Source organism: Centroberyx affinis, unplaced genomic scaffold (assembly GCF_046629955.1).
Source record: "Centroberyx affinis isolate AG114_WGS23_722 - 3 ecotype Tasmania unplaced genomic scaffold, CSIRO-AGI_Caff_v1 ptg000166l_1, whole genome shotgun sequence".
Taxonomy (NCBI): Eukaryota; Metazoa; Chordata; class Actinopteri; order Beryciformes; family Berycidae; genus Centroberyx; species Centroberyx affinis.
In genome coordinates, this window is record NW_027278863.1 from 263962 (window position 1) to 287412 (window position 23451).

The following is a 23451-nucleotide window of genomic DNA, read 5'->3' on the forward strand; positions in this document are numbered from 1 at the left end:
GTGTGTGTGTGTGTGTGTGTGTACACACCTTTGTTGGGAGCTGTCTGTGCTCAGAATTAGGACAAACAGCTTTACTCTCATTATACCTAAAAGTAAATACCTAAAAGACTTACAGTTCTGGTGTCTAAACAGTGGAACTGAACAATTAATACAAAAACAAAAATCGCAATATTAACTTCTGCAATTTCCAAATCGCAGAGGCTCCAATTAATTGCTTAAGAGAGCGGGGCGTACAAAATGGATTTCTGAACAAGGTGTTTTAGAGGTAATCCTTGGTACAATATTGGTGAAAACCTTTCATCATACTCAAACTCAGTAAATCCTGTACACTGACATCTATTTTTTTTTTAACAAAACCACTTTTCTTTAAACAGTTTTAAAGATTTTATTCTGTCAAATAATCGCAATTAAATTTTTTTGTCAATATCATTCAGCCCTGCTAAACAGCCACATACTGAGTGACAGCGCATCCAAAAGCAGTCTTAATGTGACTGAACGAGAAAATAATTTGACCATCAAGTGATAAAGACTCTTCCTGCTTTTCCCCCCTTTGCTTTTTTTCAAACCCCCAAGCCATAGATGAAAAATATCAACATGAAAACTAAGGGGAAAGTGGCGATTGGGCTGCCACAGCTGTCAGAGTCATTCTGTCACAGCGGGCCAGCCTGCAGGCCCAGAGAGGACAACCATGAAAAGAATGTCCCCTGGATTCAATACGGGATGAGCCTGAGATGGAGGTAGCTAGCTGTGACAGCCTCCTCCTTTCTCCTCTGACAATTTTTTTCCCCACTTTGCCTGCCTAACCTCCTAGGGAGACCGTCTGGGCAGCTAGAAACATATTGATTTTGCATAAAGTATAATTAAGTGTCCTGTTGTGACCATTGCGCTGCTGAATAGTTAACAGCGCAGTGCCTTGTGCAAGGACCTCCCACTGTTAGTCCGAATGCCACAAATCACCGGATTGATTTAACGGCTGTGGGTTTGCACCGTTAGTGGAGACGGTAAACAAGCTGCAACAGAGGTTCCACCAAAAGGATCACACTGAAAGACGCCAACAGATTAGAGGAAATGTGTTTTGCTATACTTGCATATACTAAGACATGGTATTAAGTGAAGCATACAGTTCATGCGAGATATCACAAAGTTCTTTCATGCCCGACTTAGAGAGTCATAAAAATAAACAGGAGGGCCAGAGGGCTTTCTAAGGCAGCTGGAATTACCAAAAAGATTGGCCCTCTTTTCCCTTCCTCTCCCTCAATCCCTTTTCAGAGCACTTCAAAAAGTCTGGACCCATGCTGGTTACTAGTCTCAACTACCAGCCCCTTCCCAGAGCCAGGGATTACTGTCACTCAGGGGGGGAGGATGCGTCGCTCCAGAGGCAGAAACTCCACGTTTAGTTTAGCTGGATAAGGGCAGACAGAGGCGCTGAATAATGAATGTTAAACTGCTATTACCATACTGTTGCTATAGCCTTCAGGTAACGGTGGTAGAGGATCTGCAGAGAGATGCTGCTGCCATTTCTCTGGCAGTATTCATGGCCATTATCAGATACAGACCATAACATCACTTAAAGGCGATCATTTCTCATCACCATGATTATCTCCTCTTTAAAGTTGATGTCAGACATTTTTTGTTTTATGTGCGTTAGCAGCCCCTCAGAGCAGGCTTATTAAAAACGGTTCACAGCAAATTCAAGCTATAGAAACTCCATGTTCAGAACAGTGTGGAAATGGAAATACAGTTGAGACTTTTCTTATGCATGTGCTTTTTTGTAAAGATAACTGCACAGTGCTGTACTTGCAAAATTGAGAAACAGTGGAGGTTCTTTCATACAGCTTTGAAAACCACACTGTAATTGTGCAAGCGAAGGCAATCAATAGGTCAATTAAGAAATTAATTGAGTGTAACTCTCAGAAACAACTCCCACAAGGTCAGGCCAACAAGGAGATGATCCTTTCTTACATAAACTGAATACAAAACATGTCAAAGAGTTAATTCTACATGATTTGGATTGATTAAACAATCATGTGGCTCCAACCATGCCTTACTTGACCTTCAAGTCCTAGTGCCTTGTTATAGAAAACGCAACGGAGCTGAGGAGAAGTGATAGCATTATCAGATGGATTATATAAGGTATAAAAAGAGGAAATCTGCACTCTCAAAAAGGTACTGAAAAGACCATGTTTCGCCTGTACACTTTGTCAGGAGCTATATATATTTTATTTGAAACAATTAAAATACAGCAATCAAAATATCTTTTTGGGAGTGCGGATTTCCCTTTTTTGTTTCTTCAATTAAGCCTATTTGAAATCGACACACCAGAGAAGCCGTATTTTATGTCCATCTTCTTACCCAGCATATGGACTTTCTTAGTCATTCATATTATATAAGGTAACATCAGTTATGGCAGTATACCAGGTTGAAGCAAAGTGTAATCACAACTGGCATATGCTGCGCCACACTAGCAGCAAGCCAAAAGGCCAATAAATGCATCATGAGTGAATCTGAGAGAATGCCAGTCTAGGATAATCACAAACAGACAGAAAAATCAGGACCAGGGCCACACAGCCAAGTGAGGGGGGAAAAACAGCAAGGCCTCCATAACAGCACTATTTCAACTCATGGCATCAAATCGTTATCAGCCCTCTGCATAAACCACAACAGCCTCTTGAAAACAAGCTGGAAGTACAGTAAACCTGGAAAGTGATGTTTGAGCTTGAGCCAAGATTTAAATGCAAAATACAAAAGAGAGATGTGAGACATTAAGAGAAGGAAAGCAAGAAATGTTTCAAAAATCCATCTAAGTCCACCAAGCCCCAGGCTAACCAAGCGTGGCTACCTTCATGCCTCATACACCTAAGCCAAGTAAAACATGTCACTATACACCAAGATCATTTACGTCTCCACCGAGCGTGACACTCCCCCCCCCCCCCCCCCCCCCCCGAGTCCTGAAGTTTGGGTGTAGGAGGGAGCGAGAGAGGGAGAGAGAGGGAGAGAGAGAGGGAGAGAGAGAGTGTCTGTATTTCTAATATGTGTTTCAACATTCACTCTACTGTACTGCTGGGACTGTAACACAACATCAGCAATCTCAAATTATTGGCCTAGTATGTTTTAAGAGGCAGAGCAACAGCTGTTGAATTAGCAACCTGGGCATTGGCTCAGACATAGATCAGAGGCTGGCCAGGTATACTTTATCATGCCTCAAACTGGGACAAATCCATTAGATACAAAACAGATGGGACACATTCTTCTGTAAAAAATAATATCCAAGGCATGTTAATTAAGTGTAAGTAAATGTGCTACCCTCCCTGCCTACAAAAACAGCAGCTTGCTAATATTGGAACAGACACACTGATCTCCATAATCACAGCGATATCTGCTTATGTGGTGGGTGAGACTGTGAGATTGAGAGAGAGAGAGAGAGAGAGAGAGACAGAGAGAGTGAGAGAGAGAGCAAAGTAATATGACGGGATGTTAATAAGATATGGTGCATAAGCGTTATTAGGAATATGCAGCATCATTAATATGTAGAGCCTGGCTCAGATTCATAGAGCCAAAGACAATATTAATCCTAACGCCTAATGCAAATGCAAGGCAGAGCTGCAACAAGCTCCCAGGATGAATTTAGAGAAGTAACAGGTTGGGTAGCGAGAAGTGAAGAGTGCCAACTGTAATTCGACATCTGGTTCAATACATCCACTGACAAATAACAGGACACTTTATGTGTGGGAAGAGGAGCGCAGCACACCAGTCTCCAATCGCCACAGAGCCTGAGAAAAGCCCCGTGTTGACTGACGACAACACCCTGCTCATGATTTAGCACTGTGGGAGCCAGCTTCTGCCTGGGGATACTGTGTGGCATAACACAGACTGACTCAAAAGACTTGGGGAGCCAACTACGGTGTGTGGCTTACTGCCTCGCCACCCCGCCCCAGACCACCACCGGGTTTAGGGTGGGACGCACTGTGGAGAAGGGAAACTAGGGTGGAAGCAGATCCGAGTTTGGGTGGTGTTAGGGAGATTCTTCTCCAGGGCAAGAGAGGAGGCAGGTCCCTCGAGGAGCACGCTGGTTGTTGGTACTGTCCTGTGGCACATTCCTTTACCCATAATCCCCTCCGGTAATAAATAATGACAGACGCAGATGCTGCTTTACTGGCAAGGCCAATCAATCTGCCTCCTCGAGATTAGCCCTAAACTACTTAGCCCTCAGTGCAACAAATCCAGAGGCCCTCTGCACTGCAGTGATGCAGTGTGAGTTACTGTACTGATGATAGCTGCTGTTACATGACATCCCCAGTCTTGTCAAATATGGCAGAACTACCTCACAAAAAAATCTTCCCATAACACCTTTTGATATATAGTAAAAATCTTCGGTAAGAGTATTACCCAACTGCATCCAGTTGATCCATAAGCTGTTGTATGTAACTCTAACCCAACCTACAGTAACCAACTAAACAGTAATTTTGCAGAATGCATAGTAAACAGCTCAGGCTAAGGATAGGCTAATCCTTTGACAAAGAAAGTTAATTATTCAATAGCTGGATAAAAAAAAATCTAACTCCACAGATGCTTGGAGGCCAAAAATCAATAAATCATAATGACCATGTAAGCATTTCAGCGTATTTACCACAAACCTCCAATTATCAGGTGGCTGCATCGCACCAAGCCTGTGAATGTGAAGAGTTTGCTGGGATTTCCCCGGTCAGGATATAATTGATCTTAGAGACAAGAGCCGCAGCCCGTGCCCGCGCTTCCTGTGGACAAGGATTAAGGTCAACAGCCAAGAAATCACTTCCTGTTTGAGATAACCGTCGCTGATGCGGTTGATATAACAACTGTACTGTAAGATGCCTGCTGAATATTAAGTACGTGTTCATTAGACCTCAGGAAACATCTGCTTAGTGAGTCTGGCCAGTCTGGGTGACAGAGCAACAGGTTTTTATCAAGGTGTCACTTCCCTGGGCTCCACACACACACACACACACACACACCTATTGATTCTCACTGAGCAGCAGGCTGGGTTTGAGTTGCTATGTCAACAGGGCTGCACTTTTTTGAAGGTGTTACAGCACTCAATAAAACAGTCTCAATCAACATCAGGTATTGAGTGCAGAATAGACACTGTTTTGAAATGATCAAAACAGATGCTGATGATTAAAAAAACAATCACAGGTTTTGTGAAAGATGTTTTACTGGATGTGCTGTTGTAGTGTTTTTCCCCCCGATTGAATTCTAAGATGAAAGAGCTGACAATGACTGTGTGCAACTGAACAGCTGCACTTTAAGAGCGCTGCTTTTTCTTAATCAAATCCACCGATTAAACATAAGCCCGGGGGTATTAGAGCCACATACTGTAGGGAGGACATGGGATTGGGTTTCAGGAAAAGGCACTGCCACGAACGGTACAGTGCGGATGTCAAGTCGTTTTGACACATGGCATTCACTGCAGCATTATACCGGCTTTTGTCTTCAGTTTTGTGGTGATTTGAATGTGACACAATTTAAAACTTCAGCCTTGTGTGTGAAGTGCCTTGTGGCAACAGCATCACCAGTAGATTTCCACGGTGTGACAAATGTGGATGCTGTCCTGAGGTGAATTCTCACATTCAAGGCTGTCAGTGAAAAACACAGGCACAAACACAGGCCAACAAACAGATGCTGCAATAGAAACAACCTCAGCAAGGGATGGTGTTGCTCTATGTCTGCAGGCCACTGGGTCCAGCAGGAATTTAGGTCTTTGTGACTACAGAATACCAATTCCTCTCCCTCGGAAAAGAGAGCCAGACCGGTAACCATGGCAACATAAAAAAAAAAAAGAGTGCGATTCCTAATCTCTGAGAAAAAAAAAAATGTATAATGGAATCATCTTGAGCTGAAGGAAAGTATGTGGTTTAGGCTAAAATAGTTTCTACACAAACAGCAGTGATTATCTTCACACGAAATTGTGCCATTTAGATTATTGTACAGTGTAATGTGTGCTCTACATTTAGTGGGGAAACATTTAGCTCTCTTTCTCTGTGTAATAATGTTGTAATTACTGTGACCATAACCATGGTTTTTGGAATCTAAAATAGACGGGGCTTAAACACCGCACCCAGTTCATAAGACTGACTTCTCAAGCACACCCAAGGCCATTTCCATGTGCCTGGGGGTTACTGTGACTTCAGCTGACTAGCCAGGATGTGACTAGTATGTCCAAGGGTGAGGGTTACACACACACACACACACACACACACACACACACATATGCACATGCAACTGGCTTTGGAGATGAGCACATTGGACTCAGTGTGGTGGGCTTTGGACAGCTGTGGATAACAAGGCTTCTCAGAGACAGAAACAGTCCATTCTGGCTACTTTAACGCCTTTACCACTAGTGGAGCGCTATCACAGATAGATTTAGTTGTTGCAAACAGCATAGCTATGCAATTGTGAATGGTGGTGAGGTTTAGTCAAGGACAAGGCCTGCTACAGGATTCCTGCAGCTCAGTAGATAAAAAGTGAACATGAGTGTCCCTGTGAATCAGAGGGTTAAGGCGCAAGCAGAGTCCCCTCAGTGTTGTGGGTTTGAATGCAGGCCTGAACTTTGTTGTTATTGTTATGATGCCTTCTCTCTCCCTTCTCCATTGTATGCTGTCCAATCAAGCAGAAATGCCAAAAAGAAAAGAAAAGAAAAAGGAAGAAAAGAAAAGCATGGACACTTTGACTCTACTACTAACAATAATCTCATTTAAACCACATGGTTCAGATTTGACCCTGTAGTTTAATTACTGCACTTACATCACTGCAAGTCATTCAAGTGTAATTTGCCTAACTAAATATATATGTGTATTAGGCTAAATGCTTCCATGTTTTCTCAGACTCTGGTGAAAGAGGAGCAACTGAGCATCGGTATGAATGAGCACCCAGACCAGACATCATTAATATGTAATGGCTTTTAATGTAATAAGCCAAGTGAAATCACATGACCTGTCCCTCAAACACAAACCTGCAAAACAAAATGATTAGACGCCAAATCCTTGATACCACTATTCCACATGTGAGTAACTATATGCAGAAGAGGCCTGTATGTATGACTATAGGAAATATTGGGTAGGTCTAAATGTAATTTGGCCTTTGCATAGTATAATACCCTGATCACTTTGTGCTCCAAAAGAAAAGACAGTAATCCCAAAGTAACACGGGATATACGTGTCACCACTTTACATGATTAACACTCTTATTCCAACTTCTATGCAAGAGGACACAAGACAGAAAGGATTCATTATGACTTCCACAACAGCCTGCCAGAACTGGCTATTTTGCTAGTCCTGGCAATGACAGATAACCCAAAGCAGCCATTTGCTGCTGTTGAGAGAGTCCAGAGACCTCGAATGCCCACAGCGGACCTGCCCCGCTGCTTTTGTGAAAGGAGACGTCCCCAGGGACAAACCCTTTGATATCAATTAGGGGGCATTCCCACATTGGCCCCCATTGACAGAGCTTTGATTCTTTCAGCGTTGGACTTCCGCGCGTCACTTAGCAATGGAGACAGCCAGAGAAAAGCTCAACAGTAGGGATGCCCAGTCTAAAGCTCAATGGAGCCCAAACATACCTTCAGAGAGTCTGCAGTGCAGGGGAAAACAAAAAGCTTACAGAGGGAACCTGAGCAAGGCCATGTGAACTTGGCTGTTTTGCTGCCCCAGGCCAGATGAAATCTTCTGGTTTGCTGTTCCTCTTGGTAGCTTATGCAATAGTTCCCACTTTAACTGGGGGGAGGGGGGGGGCAATGCTGTCCTGTCAATATCTTCCCTGCAGGCATACATACAGCTGGGGCCACCGGTTTGGGATTTCACCCTCTCTTTTTTTCGCTCTCACACACAAATTACGATCACCATTCTCTCTACTCTGTCTCTCTCACTCTTCCTGTCTCTCTCTGTCTCTCCCTCTCTCTCTCTCTCTCTCTCTCACACACACACACACACACACTCTAATTTCTCCCCTTCAATCTTTGCTCCATTCATTCTCACTCTGCCTCCCACACATCTCCTCTCTCTACCCAAGAGGCCCCAAATTCAATTACCGCTGGAGAGTGGTGGGAGGCGGACTCAGTGGTCCAGGTAGAGCTGCAAGGAATTCTGCTACGAAATGTTTCAAGCAAACGCGTCATGGGAGCGACATCATTGCAGGCGTATAGCTAGAGCGCTGACTGTGAGGACAAGGCCAAGGTGAAATGTGACAAGGTGTTGGATTTTAATTACCCATGTAGACGATTAAGCACAACAGAAGATACCATGAATACAGAGCAGAGGAGTTAGTGGTGCAGCGACTAAGCCCAGTCCCAGTTTTTGTGTTTCTGTGTCTTCTCCTCCTGCTGGGCAAGGGCATGATGAGGATATTTCAGGAGATGAGAACAGGAAAGGTGAAGCCAGCCCACTATCAGGGTGTCTGGGTAAAATATAGCATCACAGGACCAGGATTATCCCAGGATATCACACAGCGAGTCGGCTTTGACATACTAATTAGCCTTCAGAATCTCAATGAGAAATTCATAATTCATAGAAGAGGGGCAATGCTGCTGTGAAGCTGCTGTGCAGCTGAGGTATACTTGTTCCCATGAGGGTTTCACCCTTTATTTGAGACCAAGAGGACATCACAGGGAGTGCAGGCTAGCTAGGAGCAGCACCGCTGCCACACCCATCATGCACTGTGATGTCTGCCACCCCTGCTGCTGCTCACTCAGAAAGGGACACTGCTCCATAGTTCAATCACAGCCTAATGAAAGGATCAGAATGCAATCATCAAAGGGCAGTGGAATAATGTATGTACACACTGGGTGCATGGGCATGAACAAACCGTCAGAGGATCCACCTTCATGCATCTGTCACAAAACCCAACAAAGAGATTCCAGGTTATGTTTGCATAAGTCTCATCCTTTCTTCGTGAATTGACACAGGCATGTAGTCAGGCAGGCAGACAGAGTCGACTGGCAGTTCAGTGCAGTCTGAGCCAAACAAACATGAGAAGGTTCCGCAAAGACAACCATCTCGGTTACCATGGGAACAGGAAAGACATATTATAAAGGCTTTTCCCAAAGCACCTGTGCACAATATGGAAACCAGTGCAGCAACAGGATGTAGCATTATTCTCACCAGCTCACTACTTGGCCTCATCTGACAACTTAAGCATCACTATTCATCAGTATCTCTGCGCTGTATCAGTTTGCCCTTCCAAGAAACAGCGTGACTGTAATGAAATGTAAATGGGCTGCTCTATGCAGGGTTGTCACGCTGTATATTCTATCACTACAGCCTTGTTTATAGCAGACATGTTTGCTTATCATAAGTCTTTATGTGGCTCAGAATATGGAGAGTTTACACCATCAATTGTATTTTATTGCTATTACCAGGCCCATCATGCTGCTGTATTTTAATGGAAGATCTATGCAGAGGTGGTGAAAATGCTGGTGATGCTATTGCATATAAAAACAAATGCTGCAGGCACTGAATAAATCTACAGTTCCAACCACTTAATTTATCCACACAGCATCAAAAAACTGACGTAATGGAAATATTTACCATTCAAAGAATGGTCAATCGGTCACATCCCCTCAATAGAAATCCCCCACTCTCTCCTCCCCAAATGGTTTTCTATCAGGATATCTGACACGAGTAATGTAACAACCAATTCTCAGAGGGAATCACACGGTTCTGCTATGCACATTCCTATCAGGCGGACGGTGGAAATCTAATTTCCGCACACTGTTAAAAATATCCTTACAATCTGGGAAAAATGGGGCTGCTGATGGACAAGCATTCATTCACACAGTTTATCCACTGTTACTAAAATGCCTTGGTGTTACAGAAATAATTATGCAAGCCATTCAATAGAGAGTTGTAATCATCTGATGAAAATCTACATTATGACTCAAGTGAAAAGTGGAAAAAATAGGTGGTTTTGAGTGAGAGAGCAAGTGCACATCCAGTAAATCTGTGTTTTTTCCCTTCATCCGCTACCATCTTTAGTATTCTGAGCCATCAGCCACCAGATAATTCCACTGTTGCTCCTCTCCTGTGGCTCTCATCCTCCAAGACCCAATTACATTTCAGGATGGGAGGGAGGAAGATGGCTGTACGTGGGAAAACAATCCCCCCACATCCCGCTGTGGGATTTCAATTTCATGCCATGAGAAAGGCAACCGAGGGTTCAGAGTTCATCTGAGGAAAGGATGAGAGTATTTTCTGGCTGAGGATATTCAATGCAAGAGTGATGCAAAAGCACATGAATGCCACCTCCACAGCAGTGAACACTTTTAATATTTTCCGGCTTCAATATGTATCCGTTTCATTCACCGGTATAAGATTAGAAAAAGGCCTTCATCCTTATGGTTGAGCCTGCTAGAGGACACCGCATCCTTTGATATGGTGGCCCAACATTGGCACGCAAATCTTCTGTTCATGTTTTCATAGTGACACTGAGTGCATGCCCCCTCCCCCCCATGCCCTTGCCACACTACACACAATGCCATCTTTCAGGAAAACTGGGTCAATCAACACTGAAACCAGGAAGGGCTAATAATCTCTCAAAACTTATTGCCAGTCATATTTTCAGTCAAGGGATTTGAATACAAAATAGCCACACACACACAGACACATACACACACACACACACACAGCACACAGAGAGGCGGTCTCCTGAATATGTTAGTCATAATTGGTGTGCAGCAGCGTATCCACATGCTAGCGCACTACACTCACATTAAAGCTCTGCATGGAGACACACACACACGCACACACACACACACACCCGCCCCTCCCCTCTGTGGAGGAAATGGCAGCAGATATCAGTGGAAGACAGAACTCTGCAGCACGGCAGCCAGCCCAGGCTCACTCAAGACACTCCCCATCCACCTCCATGGGGTAGCCATGGCAACCGACACATAGGCGAGCACGGTTTCAGTGTGGCCTCTCACCGGCGAACTCGTATCGTGACGAAATGCACGGGCATGTATACACAGAGAGAACACAAACGGAGGATGGCGGACTATCGCCTTAAGAGAATATCAAGCTCCAAGGACACGGTTAGTCATGTCAGGCAGTCAGCGGGATGCTTTCTACAGTAGAGGGAGGAATGATAAATGGCAAATTCCTTTCCATGGCAGCAGGCCACATAAGGATATAGCTGCATTTTTATTTTCTAAGAGAATATAACAACAGATTAATGGGGCCTGAAGCGTTCCTATTAAGATCTACTGCAATTCAGCTGTCCTGAAGTGCAATCTGGACTGAATAAGGAATGTTCCCATGTTAGGAGCTCCCAAAAGTGAACAAATGAAATATATGTGCGTTGAACAGAGAGAGAGCAGTGACAAACATCAGATGCCCGGGTGTGAGCAATTCCCATCCTCTTTGCTAAATCAAGGCTCCTCTCTGATTCTCTCTCTCATGTCGGGCCCAAACACTTTCCCAGTCAACATGGGAGATAAAATCAGAGAGCCGCTATTTATCTGCACAGTCTTCAACAATCCCTTCATTCACAACTCTCTGTAAAGACAAGCCTATACCCTAGGGGGGAAGAGGTTGCCATGGTCACCGTCTTCTTGCATCTCTCTACCAGTTCAGCTCATATCTCTCTTTCTCTTTTCAAAATCTCATTTACCACACTGTAGAAACGTAAAACTGACTATACTATATCTGCATTAGAGGAGGGTAACAGTGACAGCGCAATCCATCTTAATATAGCCTATCGTAATGTTACTCGCGCATGAGTCATATTAGAGAATGGGGAGAGAGTAATGGGATGAGAAAACTCATTGACACGGTATAAAAAGGTAGATAATAGGATTCGTGGCTATGGACAACCTAGGTGTTGCCCCGTTCTCCTGAATGCTCCTGCCTCCTGAACGGCCAATCAAATCCCATTTATATTCATACTTGGCCAATGACAGCTCATCAGAAAATACTGGTGCCAAATCATACGCCATGCCCGAATCATTCAACCACCACCACCGCCAATTCTCCCCCTCCAGCGCTGTGAGGCTGGGGAAGCGGACCGTGTCTCCACCACAGCTCACAGTTAAACAGGATTTAGCACACCGCTTGGAGACTAGACTGTCTCCCTCCCTCTGAGCTCTGCCTTCCTTAACCACAGTCAACATGTCACATTTGAAAATACACAACGTGAAACACGAGATACTGAGAAACTTCGGTGGTCTGTAATATGCGGCAATAATATGCGTCTTGAATTTTCAATTATACGCCAACCTGTCTCGCCGTGCAGAGGCAAGGATGTGAAAGACATGTGGGGGAATTCCCGAGAGTAAAATTATATTTACACACACACACACAGGCTTCAAGGGTGCAGCTATGTTGATTGTGATGCTACTAGTGACTCTTTATGCCCATTAGCATTATAAAGTTATTACTTCCTAATAGCTCACAGCCTGTGACACCTGGGACAGACAAATAATAATGCTAAAAATAATAACGATAATAATAATAATGATAATACACTTTATTGATTGTTGTAGGGTCCTTTGAACTGGTGGGGATTCATTGTTTTGCTCAAGGACACTTCAGCAGGGCAAATGTTGACACAGGGGCAACCTCTCTACTCACTGCACCCAACCTGCTGGTAAAATATATGATAGTTGACATAGCTAACCTAATGACGGGCTAACAAAAGTAAAAATATATACACTACCAGTCTCTATTTTTACTATTTTCCACATTTTAGAATAATAGTAAAGACATCAAACAATCAAAACTATCTTATATTTTAGATTCTTTAAAGTAACCGCCCTTTGCCTTGAAGGAAAGGCAAAGGCTTTGGAAAGAAATTCAAACATAGGCATCAACTTTACTATTTATATTTGTCTAAGAAACAACTTTCGAGTATTTAAGCATAAGCCGTTCAAAACGGATCAAAACGGCTTTAAGATAATGAAAAACATAGTACATTCAATCAGGTGTGTCCAAACTTTTGACTGGTAGTGTATATACTGTAAAAATAGATTACAATCTCAACAATCTCAGAATTTAGAAGTGATTTAGATATGAATCTAAGAGGAGCCTGGGACAAGTATGTCCTATAGCATGGTTTTCCCACATATCCCAGACTCTCCATGCGTATAAATCCATCTACCTATAGAAAAGCACAGGAGCAGTCCTGCAGCAACATCCCAGCTCTTCCTCCTCATGGCTGGCCAGTCAGTCGGTGGGCACCCATATTGAAGCTGCCGAAGATAGAGCTGAAAGAAGCCCTTCATCATGTTTCTACTCATTAAGTCAGGACCTCATTACCATTCATCTGACAACAAGGCACGCTGGAGCTGCTTAGTGTCCTAATTGCTTTCCGTTGCAATGAATGGCTGACAGCAAATAGGGGAAAGAATGAGTGGTGGGGTGATGGTGAGCCCTCTGGACTGGTGTGAGAGACTTGCCTTAAAAACTGCAGGTCCTTCCTTTTGTGACAGTCTCCTTAAGCCTGGGTGGTCCTGCCCTGCTTTCCCTGTGCAGTTTCTGGTTGTAAACATCCTTAAGTTATGGGAATGTGCAGAAATAGAAAATAATGAAAATAATGAATCTCCTAAACAGTAGCAATATCTTAAGCGCCAGATGCCAAAATAGACTGGATACTACTTGTCAGAGGCATGAGAAATAACAAAAGCTAAATCGGTGGCTAATTCTTGGCGATTTCATCTCACTTTCACTGCATGCATCAATATCTACTCTGCCCTGACAAATGTTACGAATGGTAGCAGTAAACCATGGATGCCGCCATGGGAATAATGCATTGCATATCATGGAGAGCGGGGTCAACTTCTCAGTGGGAGATGAATTGCACCCCGTCACATGAACCCCTGAATCCCACATCACTGTGACTGAATGAGTTGACCTCAGACCTGCCTACTGCTGGGACGGGGAGGGGGTCTTATATCACATATGTAGTATACATAAATAGGAAGTTCCTATAGAGTAATATATTGGCTTTCATTTTTTCAAGCATCTAATATGTGTGCATTCCATCATGAACTGGTATGATCCAGCCGTTAATTTCTTTTTTTGTAATTAGATCAGAGTATTATAGAGGATGCAGATGGATTATCAGAGGATAATATCAAGTGAGTGCAAACTAAGCTAGAGGCGTACATCCAAAAACAACATGTAGAAACAAAAAATAAATCCTAATCTTCACCCGATGAATTGTAATCTGAACTCTCTGATCGAGCCATTGTTGTGGAGGCAAAGCTAATAATGCTAAGGGGGAGGATTGGGAGGCTGTTGGCAGGATTAACCCCCCTACACACACACACACCCCACCCCTTTGTTTTCTGATCAGTATATTGAGAAAACGATGCTGAGGACATTACACTGGGTACGTTCTGCTGCTGATAATGTACAGGGCTTTGTGGCTTTAGAGAAAGTGTGGGAGAGTGCGTTTCGCTTGCGCTTGTGTATTAAGATTAAACCAATTTACGCTTGACATAATCTGTAATTGGGCAAGGAAAGTAATGCATCGCAGTCCGTGGTGGGCAAAAAAAGGGTTGGAATATGTCCTATGGAAAGCAAATGAAAACGAGAGAGAGAGAAGTATGGGTCTGTAATTAAATAATTCAGGGTTTTTCTCTGCAAACTTTTCTTTTACAGAGTCTGCACCATGGCTCTAATGGACGGACCATTTGCTGGAGAGGATAGAATACAGTCCTCGGTGGCTCATTTATAGTTAGGGAGAAAGAACAAAAGTAGTAGTGCAACATGAGATAGAGAGAGGGGGATGAGAGAGAGGGAGAGAGAGGGAGAGAGACAGAGAGAGTGAGTGTGTCTGGATCTCTAATTGTGTGCGCCTGTGTTTTTAATGTCAATATTATAAGGCAAGTGGAACATTCCATGTTAGGTTGCATTAGTCAGTATTCTACCAGTAAGGTTTGTCTGACAGGGGCTAATGGAGCTTGACTGTTTCCTTCATTCAGACACATGAGCATGGCTCTCCTCCCTCCCCTCCGTCCTCATCATCCCATCCCCCAACCCCCAACCCCTTAAATACATGCTGCCCTCACACTCATCACAGGCAACTTCTGCCAGTGGAACTTTCACCAGCCATCAGCAAACATAAGCATCAAAACATCAGCATGGAGACAGTCAGGATATGTTAGGCCAAGGACTGCCGGACAGACAAAGGGCTACAGTCTGGATTTCCTGCTCTACTGAACTCAATGAAATCCGACAGATGGCTTCTAATTTTTTGCAAACACTTCCATGAGAAAAGCAATAATTACAGGTACAACCAGACTGTTTTGACTCAAGTAGTGTGTGATCCAAGCCTGTCTGTCTGCACAAGTTTGTACAACCAAAGACCATCGGGATCTACACAAGCGTGTTCACAGCCAGTGTGCTAAGTAGGCCACAGCATGGTATGTGACCCACGAGATAGCTAGATGGCCCCTTTTTGTTTCTCCACCATCTGATACCCTGCCTGGCGAGGTGGAAACTTACCCCTCTGAACCAGAGGAACAGGAACTGTAGCCTTTAGTATCAGTTACAGAGGGAGGTTAGAGTTTTTTTTTTCTCTTAAAGTGAAATATAAAACATTTCCTGCCTTGAGTCACAATGAGCATAAATCCATCTCAGATGAACTGTCGCTATCTGAGCAAAATGTTCCTCTGGTGGAATAAAAGATTGCCTAAATGCTTGAGAAAAGTGATTTCTAAACCACGCAATCATCTTCCTTCATTGCTGCAGAGGTAAGATCAATCTCAGATGGAACTGAGCCAAGTTAGCCTCTCAGCCGTATATCCTCTGTTTTCTGCTGGTGTAGAACGAGCTGGTCATTATGGGATGGGAGTGGGAGAAGCAGCAGGTAGTTGCTGATAAAATGAAGCGCCTCGTGCTGGCGGCATCCAGCATCCACACGTCATTGTAAAGGCAAATTCTGCTGAGGTATCTTATGCCTCTGGAGAAAGAACAACCAGTCTTTATCAAGTGGATGCTACTGGGACATAACACATCAGTCAGGATGGAAGGAGGGGAGGTGTTCTGGACATCTAGATTTTCACTGGAGGCACCGATGAATGATGGAGCATCAAAATGTAAAATGGTCCACTGGCTTTGGAGGCTTGAAGCACAGTATGTAGAAAAAGACATGCCCAAGAAGAAGAACCACTGCAACACTGGAGTAAATATGAGACAAATTGAGCGGAATTGCATTGTATTTATTCAAAGGATATCAGACCTTTTCACCTAAACTGTGAACCAATGATTTAGGAGAATGTACTCTTGGGGACACCCTTAGGCAAAACAGTACTGACACAACTGGGATTTCTATCCCGAGTGCTGACTTGACATAAAAGATTGAATATGTGTTAAATTGAGCATTGAGGAAAGCTTTCTGTTAGCTGGGCCTCTATTCTCCCTCAGTTTATTTCAGCCCTGCCTCCCTGCAGCAGTAACAAAAGCCGGATACAGCTCACCATCACTACAGCTCAACTAAATCACCATGACACAGTTGGGGCTACAAGAATGCCAACGAAGCGTGGAAGAACCAAGACTAAATGTATGCATTACCCCTCCTGAACAATATTGTTCCAACACATAATAGGAATCTAAATATAGTAAATTCCTCATCCTGATTTTTCTAGTGGCAATGTTACTTTTCTGCTATCTCTCCATGTGCATCAAACTGTACTAAACCTCAATGCAGGTGGCAATGTGGACCAAAGAGTTGTTGTTCACTTGAAGAAGACAGAGACTAGAGTTCGACCAGTATCAGATTTTTACTGAAAGGCTGATATTGGCAAACTGATATCGGTCTAACCCTAATTGAGACATAGCCAAAGGCGGATACAGAAATGTTTGGGTTTAGCCTGCGGCCTCAACAAAGGTGCTGACTTTAATGGCCCAGAAAAGAGCAGGGATGGAGCAAAACAGCAACTAATTAGTCATAGTGTCTTAAAAGCCAATCACACTTTTATGACTCAAAAGACACAAAATAGCTATCGGGCACAATCCGAGTTAAATGAGGACTTGCAATGCACACGGTTAATCAAATGGGATCTCACTGTGAGAATCTCCAATGAGCTTTAAGTATGAAGTACACACCACACATGACAACACTAGAAACATTAGTAATCATGCACAGGAAGCCTCGCAGCACGCTCTGGGAACAAGATTTACCCACAGTGCCTTGGGAAACAGCCAGGCGGACACATCCACACTGCACTGCCCACTCTCTCACCGTCACAGAGGTCGGTTTCTGGCAGCTTTACTGCTGCACCAAGGCCCATTCATCCACACAAAACAAGTTCTCGGTGTATGCTGTATCTATTTCTCTCTATCACCGCTCCTTTCCTCTTTTCTCTATCTACTCATCTTTCTGCTCTGTTCCAGGCAGGAAGGATTGTGGTCAGAGAACATGGCCAGTTCTTCTATTCTAAGAAAAATAACAGTCTTTTCCCCTACTCCACCCTGTTTGCGCCGCTAAATCAAGTTCAGAGAGTATACCTTACTGAAATACCACAAGTTCAGAGGAATGCTGGGGGAAAGGAGTGTTCAGTGCATCTCATCTATTTCTGCATGCTTTAACATTCAGGTATAGTACTACCAAAATAATAAATAGGTGAAGGGTAAAACATACAAAAATGTGTATGACATTCACAGTTACCGATGTGTGACTGATATCTGAAAAGCATTGTTTTTGTATCTCGACATTTAGTTTTTACAACTTCTATATCTTTACTTTACATTAAAAGGCATTATAAACATATAATAGAAAATTCTAAATGAATCTCTCATTTTATCGACACGTTTACGTAATTTGGGCAAATGGCTTCGACCAGAAATGTCTGAATATAGATCTCTGCTGGGCTTTAATGAAACACTTTGAATCCTCTCAATCCAGAAATCAAGAATGGAATTCATATGGCAGCTCTGCCCATTCAAGGACATCAAAAACTGTTCTTTCTCTCTTGCTTGCCTATATTTACTACACTATCTAAGACAGCAGCAGTGGCTCTCACATCTGTTCTGCACACCAATGTGTGCAAGGGAAAGAACTGTGAAATATCAGGGGCTTATGGTTTCCAAAAGAGTTTGCTGAGAAGTTGTCAAGCTCCAGAATTTCACAGCAGAAGAACAAAGTTGTTCTGATAGATGACTGCAGTACAACAGTTCAGCCTTTCCAATGGATTTTTTTAATAGTATCAACAGGTTTGAGACAGCTTGGGAGATAAACAGTTAAAAAATAAATGAAGAGGTACGCTGGCAGAACCCTGACATTACTAAAGAAGATCAATCCAGTTTCATTCAGCACCTTAATGTTATTCAGTTGCCATGCCAATCCGTTACCAGGTTAACAACAGACTGCTGCTGCAGTGATGAAACAGAAAAACCTTCCTCTGCTACCGCGTCAGCAGGCAATAATGAAGAATCACATTCTGCCATTAGTATTCTCATCAGGAGACGAGCCTGGGTGGGGAGGAATTAACAACTCACCGAGATGTCAAACAGCTCCTCTGTGTCATCCAGCATGCGGACCCTGATGGTGACATGGCGTCCGGGGGGCATGGCAGGGGGTCTGTGGCCGGGGTCCAGGGTGCTGATGCCCAGAGTCTCTGGGGCTCCCAGACGCTGGCCTGCTGCGGAGGCCATTGGCTCTGGCTCCGCCATGCTGCGCTGCTCTGCTAACTGCCCAGCCTGCACAGAGGACAACATGTCAGGCAGGCAGACAGAGAGACACACATGTATACACACTCGTATGCCTGCACCCACACACACACACACACACACACATCTGTCTGCAAAACAACACAACCGACGAGATATCTGATAACCGTTTATCAAAAATTGTCTTGAGGAGTAAGACTCTACCCCTCCTCTTACTGGTGAGGTAGGTGAGGTACAGAAATGCACCAGGGCCCAGATGACAGGCTTCACAACTTTCTGTGTCACACTAAGAGCGTAATTGCAAATGAAGTATTTGCACTCTCAGCTAATGGCTGATAATTGTAGCCTTTGGGAGAACCAATTACTATAAAAAGAGATCCAAGCGTGTTCTTGATTTCAAAGCACAAATCAGGCAGCCTTAATTTGACAAACAAATCACAAGGCTAGAGTGAAAAATCAAAGAGTCAATACAATGACAATTGATTCAGGAAGTCGTAAAAGCACAGCATTGGGACCAAAGACACACATACATGAGCTTAGTTAGGTTGTAATTGCTCTCAAGGGCATCGTGTCCAATCTGAATGTGGACATTGAAGGAACAGTGACTGGATTGTGCTGTGACTTGACAGAGTAATCAGAGTAAAAGACAGACAGTAGTAGGTGAAAGATAAAATATACAGGATTCATTCAGATTCAGCTGTGAATATTAATAAGAAACCTGAGAGAGAAACCTCATGTTGTAACTGTACTGTTGCTATGAAAGATGCTTTGCTCAGATACATTTTGAGTGGCATAGTGCAGACCTGATGTGCACAGAATAGTTAGCCCCAATCATTTGCAACCGCAGCAAATATGGCGGGTCCCATCTGATATTCAAATTAAAGACGCGGTGCAGTATCTGGAATAATAATGAGCAGTGTGACTCACTCTGTATCGGTTTAAAAGAGGGCTCGTCCCAGGTGGAGGATTGTGTTTGGACTAGTTGTGGAGTCATTCATTCTAGGTTGACACATGAGCAGGCCACTATCCACCCCCCATCTACCCAGCCAGATCCCCTGAGGCCCTGCCGTCCCGCTTAATTCTCTCTTCATCACACATTCCAGCCGGCTGATGTCATCTCAAGACCGCACCAAGTGGTTCATCAGAGTGTGCAGGCCAGTGGGCAGTTGTTCAGACACCACAGAGGTGAATGACTGCTGCCAAGTTCAAGCTGAAAGCTGAATAAGGCATTTCAAAAGAGTGGATAATTCAATCCAGCAGAGCGCATGGAGAATGTAGGCCAAGGACGGTGGATATACTAAATAGAGTGTATCTGATTAATTCAGTCTGCCTGTTCCCTGAGAGCTGATCACATAACTAGTTTGTTTCCATTAAGAAGGCACTCCACCATTGCATGCAATGAATGAGTGCACACTGTAGTCGGCGTCGATGAATAAAAGGGGATGCCACACAGCCAACCATGTTTAGAGAGCACGTTCTTATCATCTGCACCTGTCCGTACACTGTCATCATAGGGCAGTGGGCGTGACATGAGGCCTGTTTGAGTTTTCCAGCTCAATGGCTGGGCTGGGGGGGCAGACAGATTCCCTTAGGCTGATGGAAACCAGAGCTAATGCTGTCACCGGGGGGGGGATGGAAACATGCATGTTGTTCAACCCAACCCCAGCCATTTATGACACTTGATCCTCAGGCCATCATCGCTGGCCTGCAGGCTTGATTATTGGCAAGTGTTTCACGTCAAGTCTGTAAATTCATGGCTTATATGACCCACGCATGCTGTAACCCAACACTCTTCAAACAAAAGACCAGTGAAACGGAGGGCAATGAAAGAGCAGACAGTGATTGTTTCAGCCAACACTTACCCTACCCTGCCCCCGGGCTCATGAATCAACCAGTCATGAGTCTCGGGCTCCTCTAAATAAGTAACTCGGGCTCTGGCGAAACACGCAAAACAGTCACCATCTAGTTGTACAAATGGCACCTTGTTCCTGCAGACAGACTGTGACATAAGGCTCGCAGCATAGTAGATCAGGATACAATGCCAGAGGGACATTTACAGACCTCTGAGTGTTTCTCGGGGTGAATTACCCTGCCTTTGAACTTGTTTGCTTGAAATTCCCCACAAGTGTGTAACATGGAGCCGTGACTGCTGGCTGGTTGTGCTGGCTGGCGGAGTCTCAGGGGCTGTAACAGTGGGTTCTCTGTATGCGGGGGCACACTGGGGCCCCTTAGTGCGGGCCAACACTGCACAGCTGGATTCCTTTACTGACAGCTGAATGGCTGAAGGACAGGCTGCTTCAGCCAGTCAACTGTCTACCTGAGGCAAACTCAGAAATAAAAAAGCCTCATTTTCCTCTGTATTCAGCAACATGACATTGATACTTGGGTGTGGCTCACATAGCATGAATCAGTATGCAAAAGTTCCCTCTGAAATACTGGCAACATGACATCTGTTCATCAAGCACAATGAGATGTATGATTCAATTTAAAGGACTACCAGCAGGCTACTGTGCTGTAACCTGAACCTCTTCAGAACACATTAAAATACTGATACTGAGAATAAATTGAGAAAATAATAGTGCTGAGGTCTTTCCCTCCACTAGACCTTCCTCGCACAGATCTGGTCATGTTTACATCATTAATGTAATGTAGGTTAATAGAGCAGGCTGCTGTAATCCTCAGGACATTAGTAGATGTGACATATGCACCGCCTGGACTCACCTGACCAGCTGCTATAGCAACAAACTGGCAGATATAAAACGCGCACTCATTTGCGACATTTGGAGCATTTTAAATGTCAAGCAAAGCATAAGCCATTACAGCCGGGAAACATCAGCGACTGCAATGCCTGCATACATCCATACAGCTAAGGTATGCCTCTGGGCAGCGACCCTTCTGCAATGCAACCCGCACCGGGAGAGAGATGGGACATTTACTGATTGCAAATGAAGCTTTACACATAGTGTGGTAGTTATTTCTCTCCAACCTAAGTCCACAAGATCACAAAACAACCAAGGCGAAGATACTCTCACGATTTAACCCTAATCTCCTCAAACAAGTTGATCACTTCCCTTAAAAGCACACAGAGGACTTGGGCTGCAGGATTCTCTTACCCCTTCTTTAGAAATGCGGGCTTCTCCACGTATGTATTTCCCAGTTGAAGGAAGATATTACATCCACCTCCGGTCGTAGTGAATTCTGTCTGACTTTAGATGCTGGCCGTGCCGGCGAGAAGGCTTTTCGTGGTCGCCATGGCGGACGACTGAGTGAGTGTGCCGGGGAGAGACGGGATTACATTGAACCGAGACGCGGATCCACTCCCGGTGCTTTACTCAGACAATGAAGGAGGTGCAGCACCTCCAGCTTCTCCGGCAGGAACGGGGAACTGAATAGCAGCAGCACCATCTAGCGGTGGAGCGTGGAACTACACAATGACGTTGGAACGTTTTGCTTACCGAAAAATTGATATAATATTCCTATAGGGACTTAGACTGTGTTTATGGTGCTCAATAGTGAGTTTATGGTATTTTGTCTCTGCTATGATATCACTAGCTATATTATTCTTATAATATTCCTTATGTGACTGTTTATAGTGTCTGTGACTCAGTAGTGGGTTTATAGTGGCCCTATGATACTTTATGGTGTTTTACATTTCTTATGGTATCATGATAATACTCCAATATTCCTATTGGGACTTGTATGATGTGATATTTATATAGCATCCTTCTAAAATGTATTATAGGTCCTTTTTGTAAGGATGACTTATGCATATACAATGCTTATTATGCTGCAAGGTTAGACAAACTTGATTTCTTTTCTTTTTGTTTTTCTATCATTTCTACCTGCAGTCACCAGCAAGATGGTAGCTGTCAATTTTCAGTATTCAGAGACTGGATACTGTTCATAGACGTCAGCTCAGGTTAATGAGTCAGACACTGCTGAGAGAGCCTGTAGTCCGGAATTGATGAAGGTTTGATGAAGACTCAGGTACTTTGTTTTTCCAGAGAATAACGCAGAATGCATGAGTCAATTATGACAAATAAATGCACTGAAGGAATTTGAGGGAAGGACTTGAAGGAAATAGAAAACCTTTAAATTCTAACGGGTGCCTGCCTGAAGTTGCACTATGATGTAGGCTATGTGGATGTGGATGATGATGTACATACACATCTCTGATAGCCACCTATATTATCCCACTTTTGACATCAATGTATCATTCAGTAAGGGTGGGACTTGCTTGAAATCCTGCATGCCATGATCTGTTTTATCACTGTGTCAGCAGAGATATTCTACCTTGCAGCACGGTTTGCATGGCTGGTGAGAAGGTTTCACTTTCCCCCCTCCAGTGAGGTCAAAGGTCAGGCTCAGCTAGAGCAGCAGCCCTGCAGCTGGTAGGGATCCAGTGTCTTGCTCAAGGACACTTCAGCTGGGTAGATGCTTGCTGACATGAGGGCTTGAACCCAGGTAATTAAAGGACGGTCTCTAGAGTCTATTGTATTCAACAATACAATACACTGACTTGGGCTTCAACACTTTAAGTTTTTGCACTTTATCCAAGATCCGCTGGGGGGCGCCTCGGTTTGCGATGAAGAATGAGTGACAACAGTAGGCTACCAGACAGCAAGCTCACAACCTGAAAGTAAAATATCCCCCAACCCCAGGATTAAAACTAAAAAACACACCGTGACATCAGTGATTTACATACTGTGATTAAAAGCCCCGCTCCCTTCAACTCACGCATAACAAAAGCACTGTCTAAAACTCTCACAGATGAATGTAATTTCTAATCAATTTAAGCTGTAGTCTTGTCAAC

At 43.9% G+C, this 23451-nt stretch overlaps 1 protein-coding gene across 1 annotated transcript in view; it reads right to left on the reverse strand.

Annotated features, from left to right (window-relative positions):
* The window catches only part of LOC139655867 (FERM, ARHGEF and pleckstrin domain-containing protein 1), a 46747-nt gene extending 24835 nt beyond the window's left edge, over nucleotides 1–21912 (reverse strand). Inside the window, exons 1-2 of the mRNA XM_071533260.1 lie at nucleotides 21752–21912; nucleotides 18468–18668 (exon numbers count right to left, since the gene is read on the reverse strand). Coding sequence (XP_071389361.1) covers nucleotides 18468–18641 — 174 coding nt within the window. The 5' untranslated portion in view covers nucleotides 18642–18668; nucleotides 21752–21912. The remainder of the gene's footprint in view (nucleotides 1–18467; nucleotides 18669–21751) is intronic.
* Between the last annotated feature and the right edge of the window lie 1539 nt (nucleotides 21913–23451).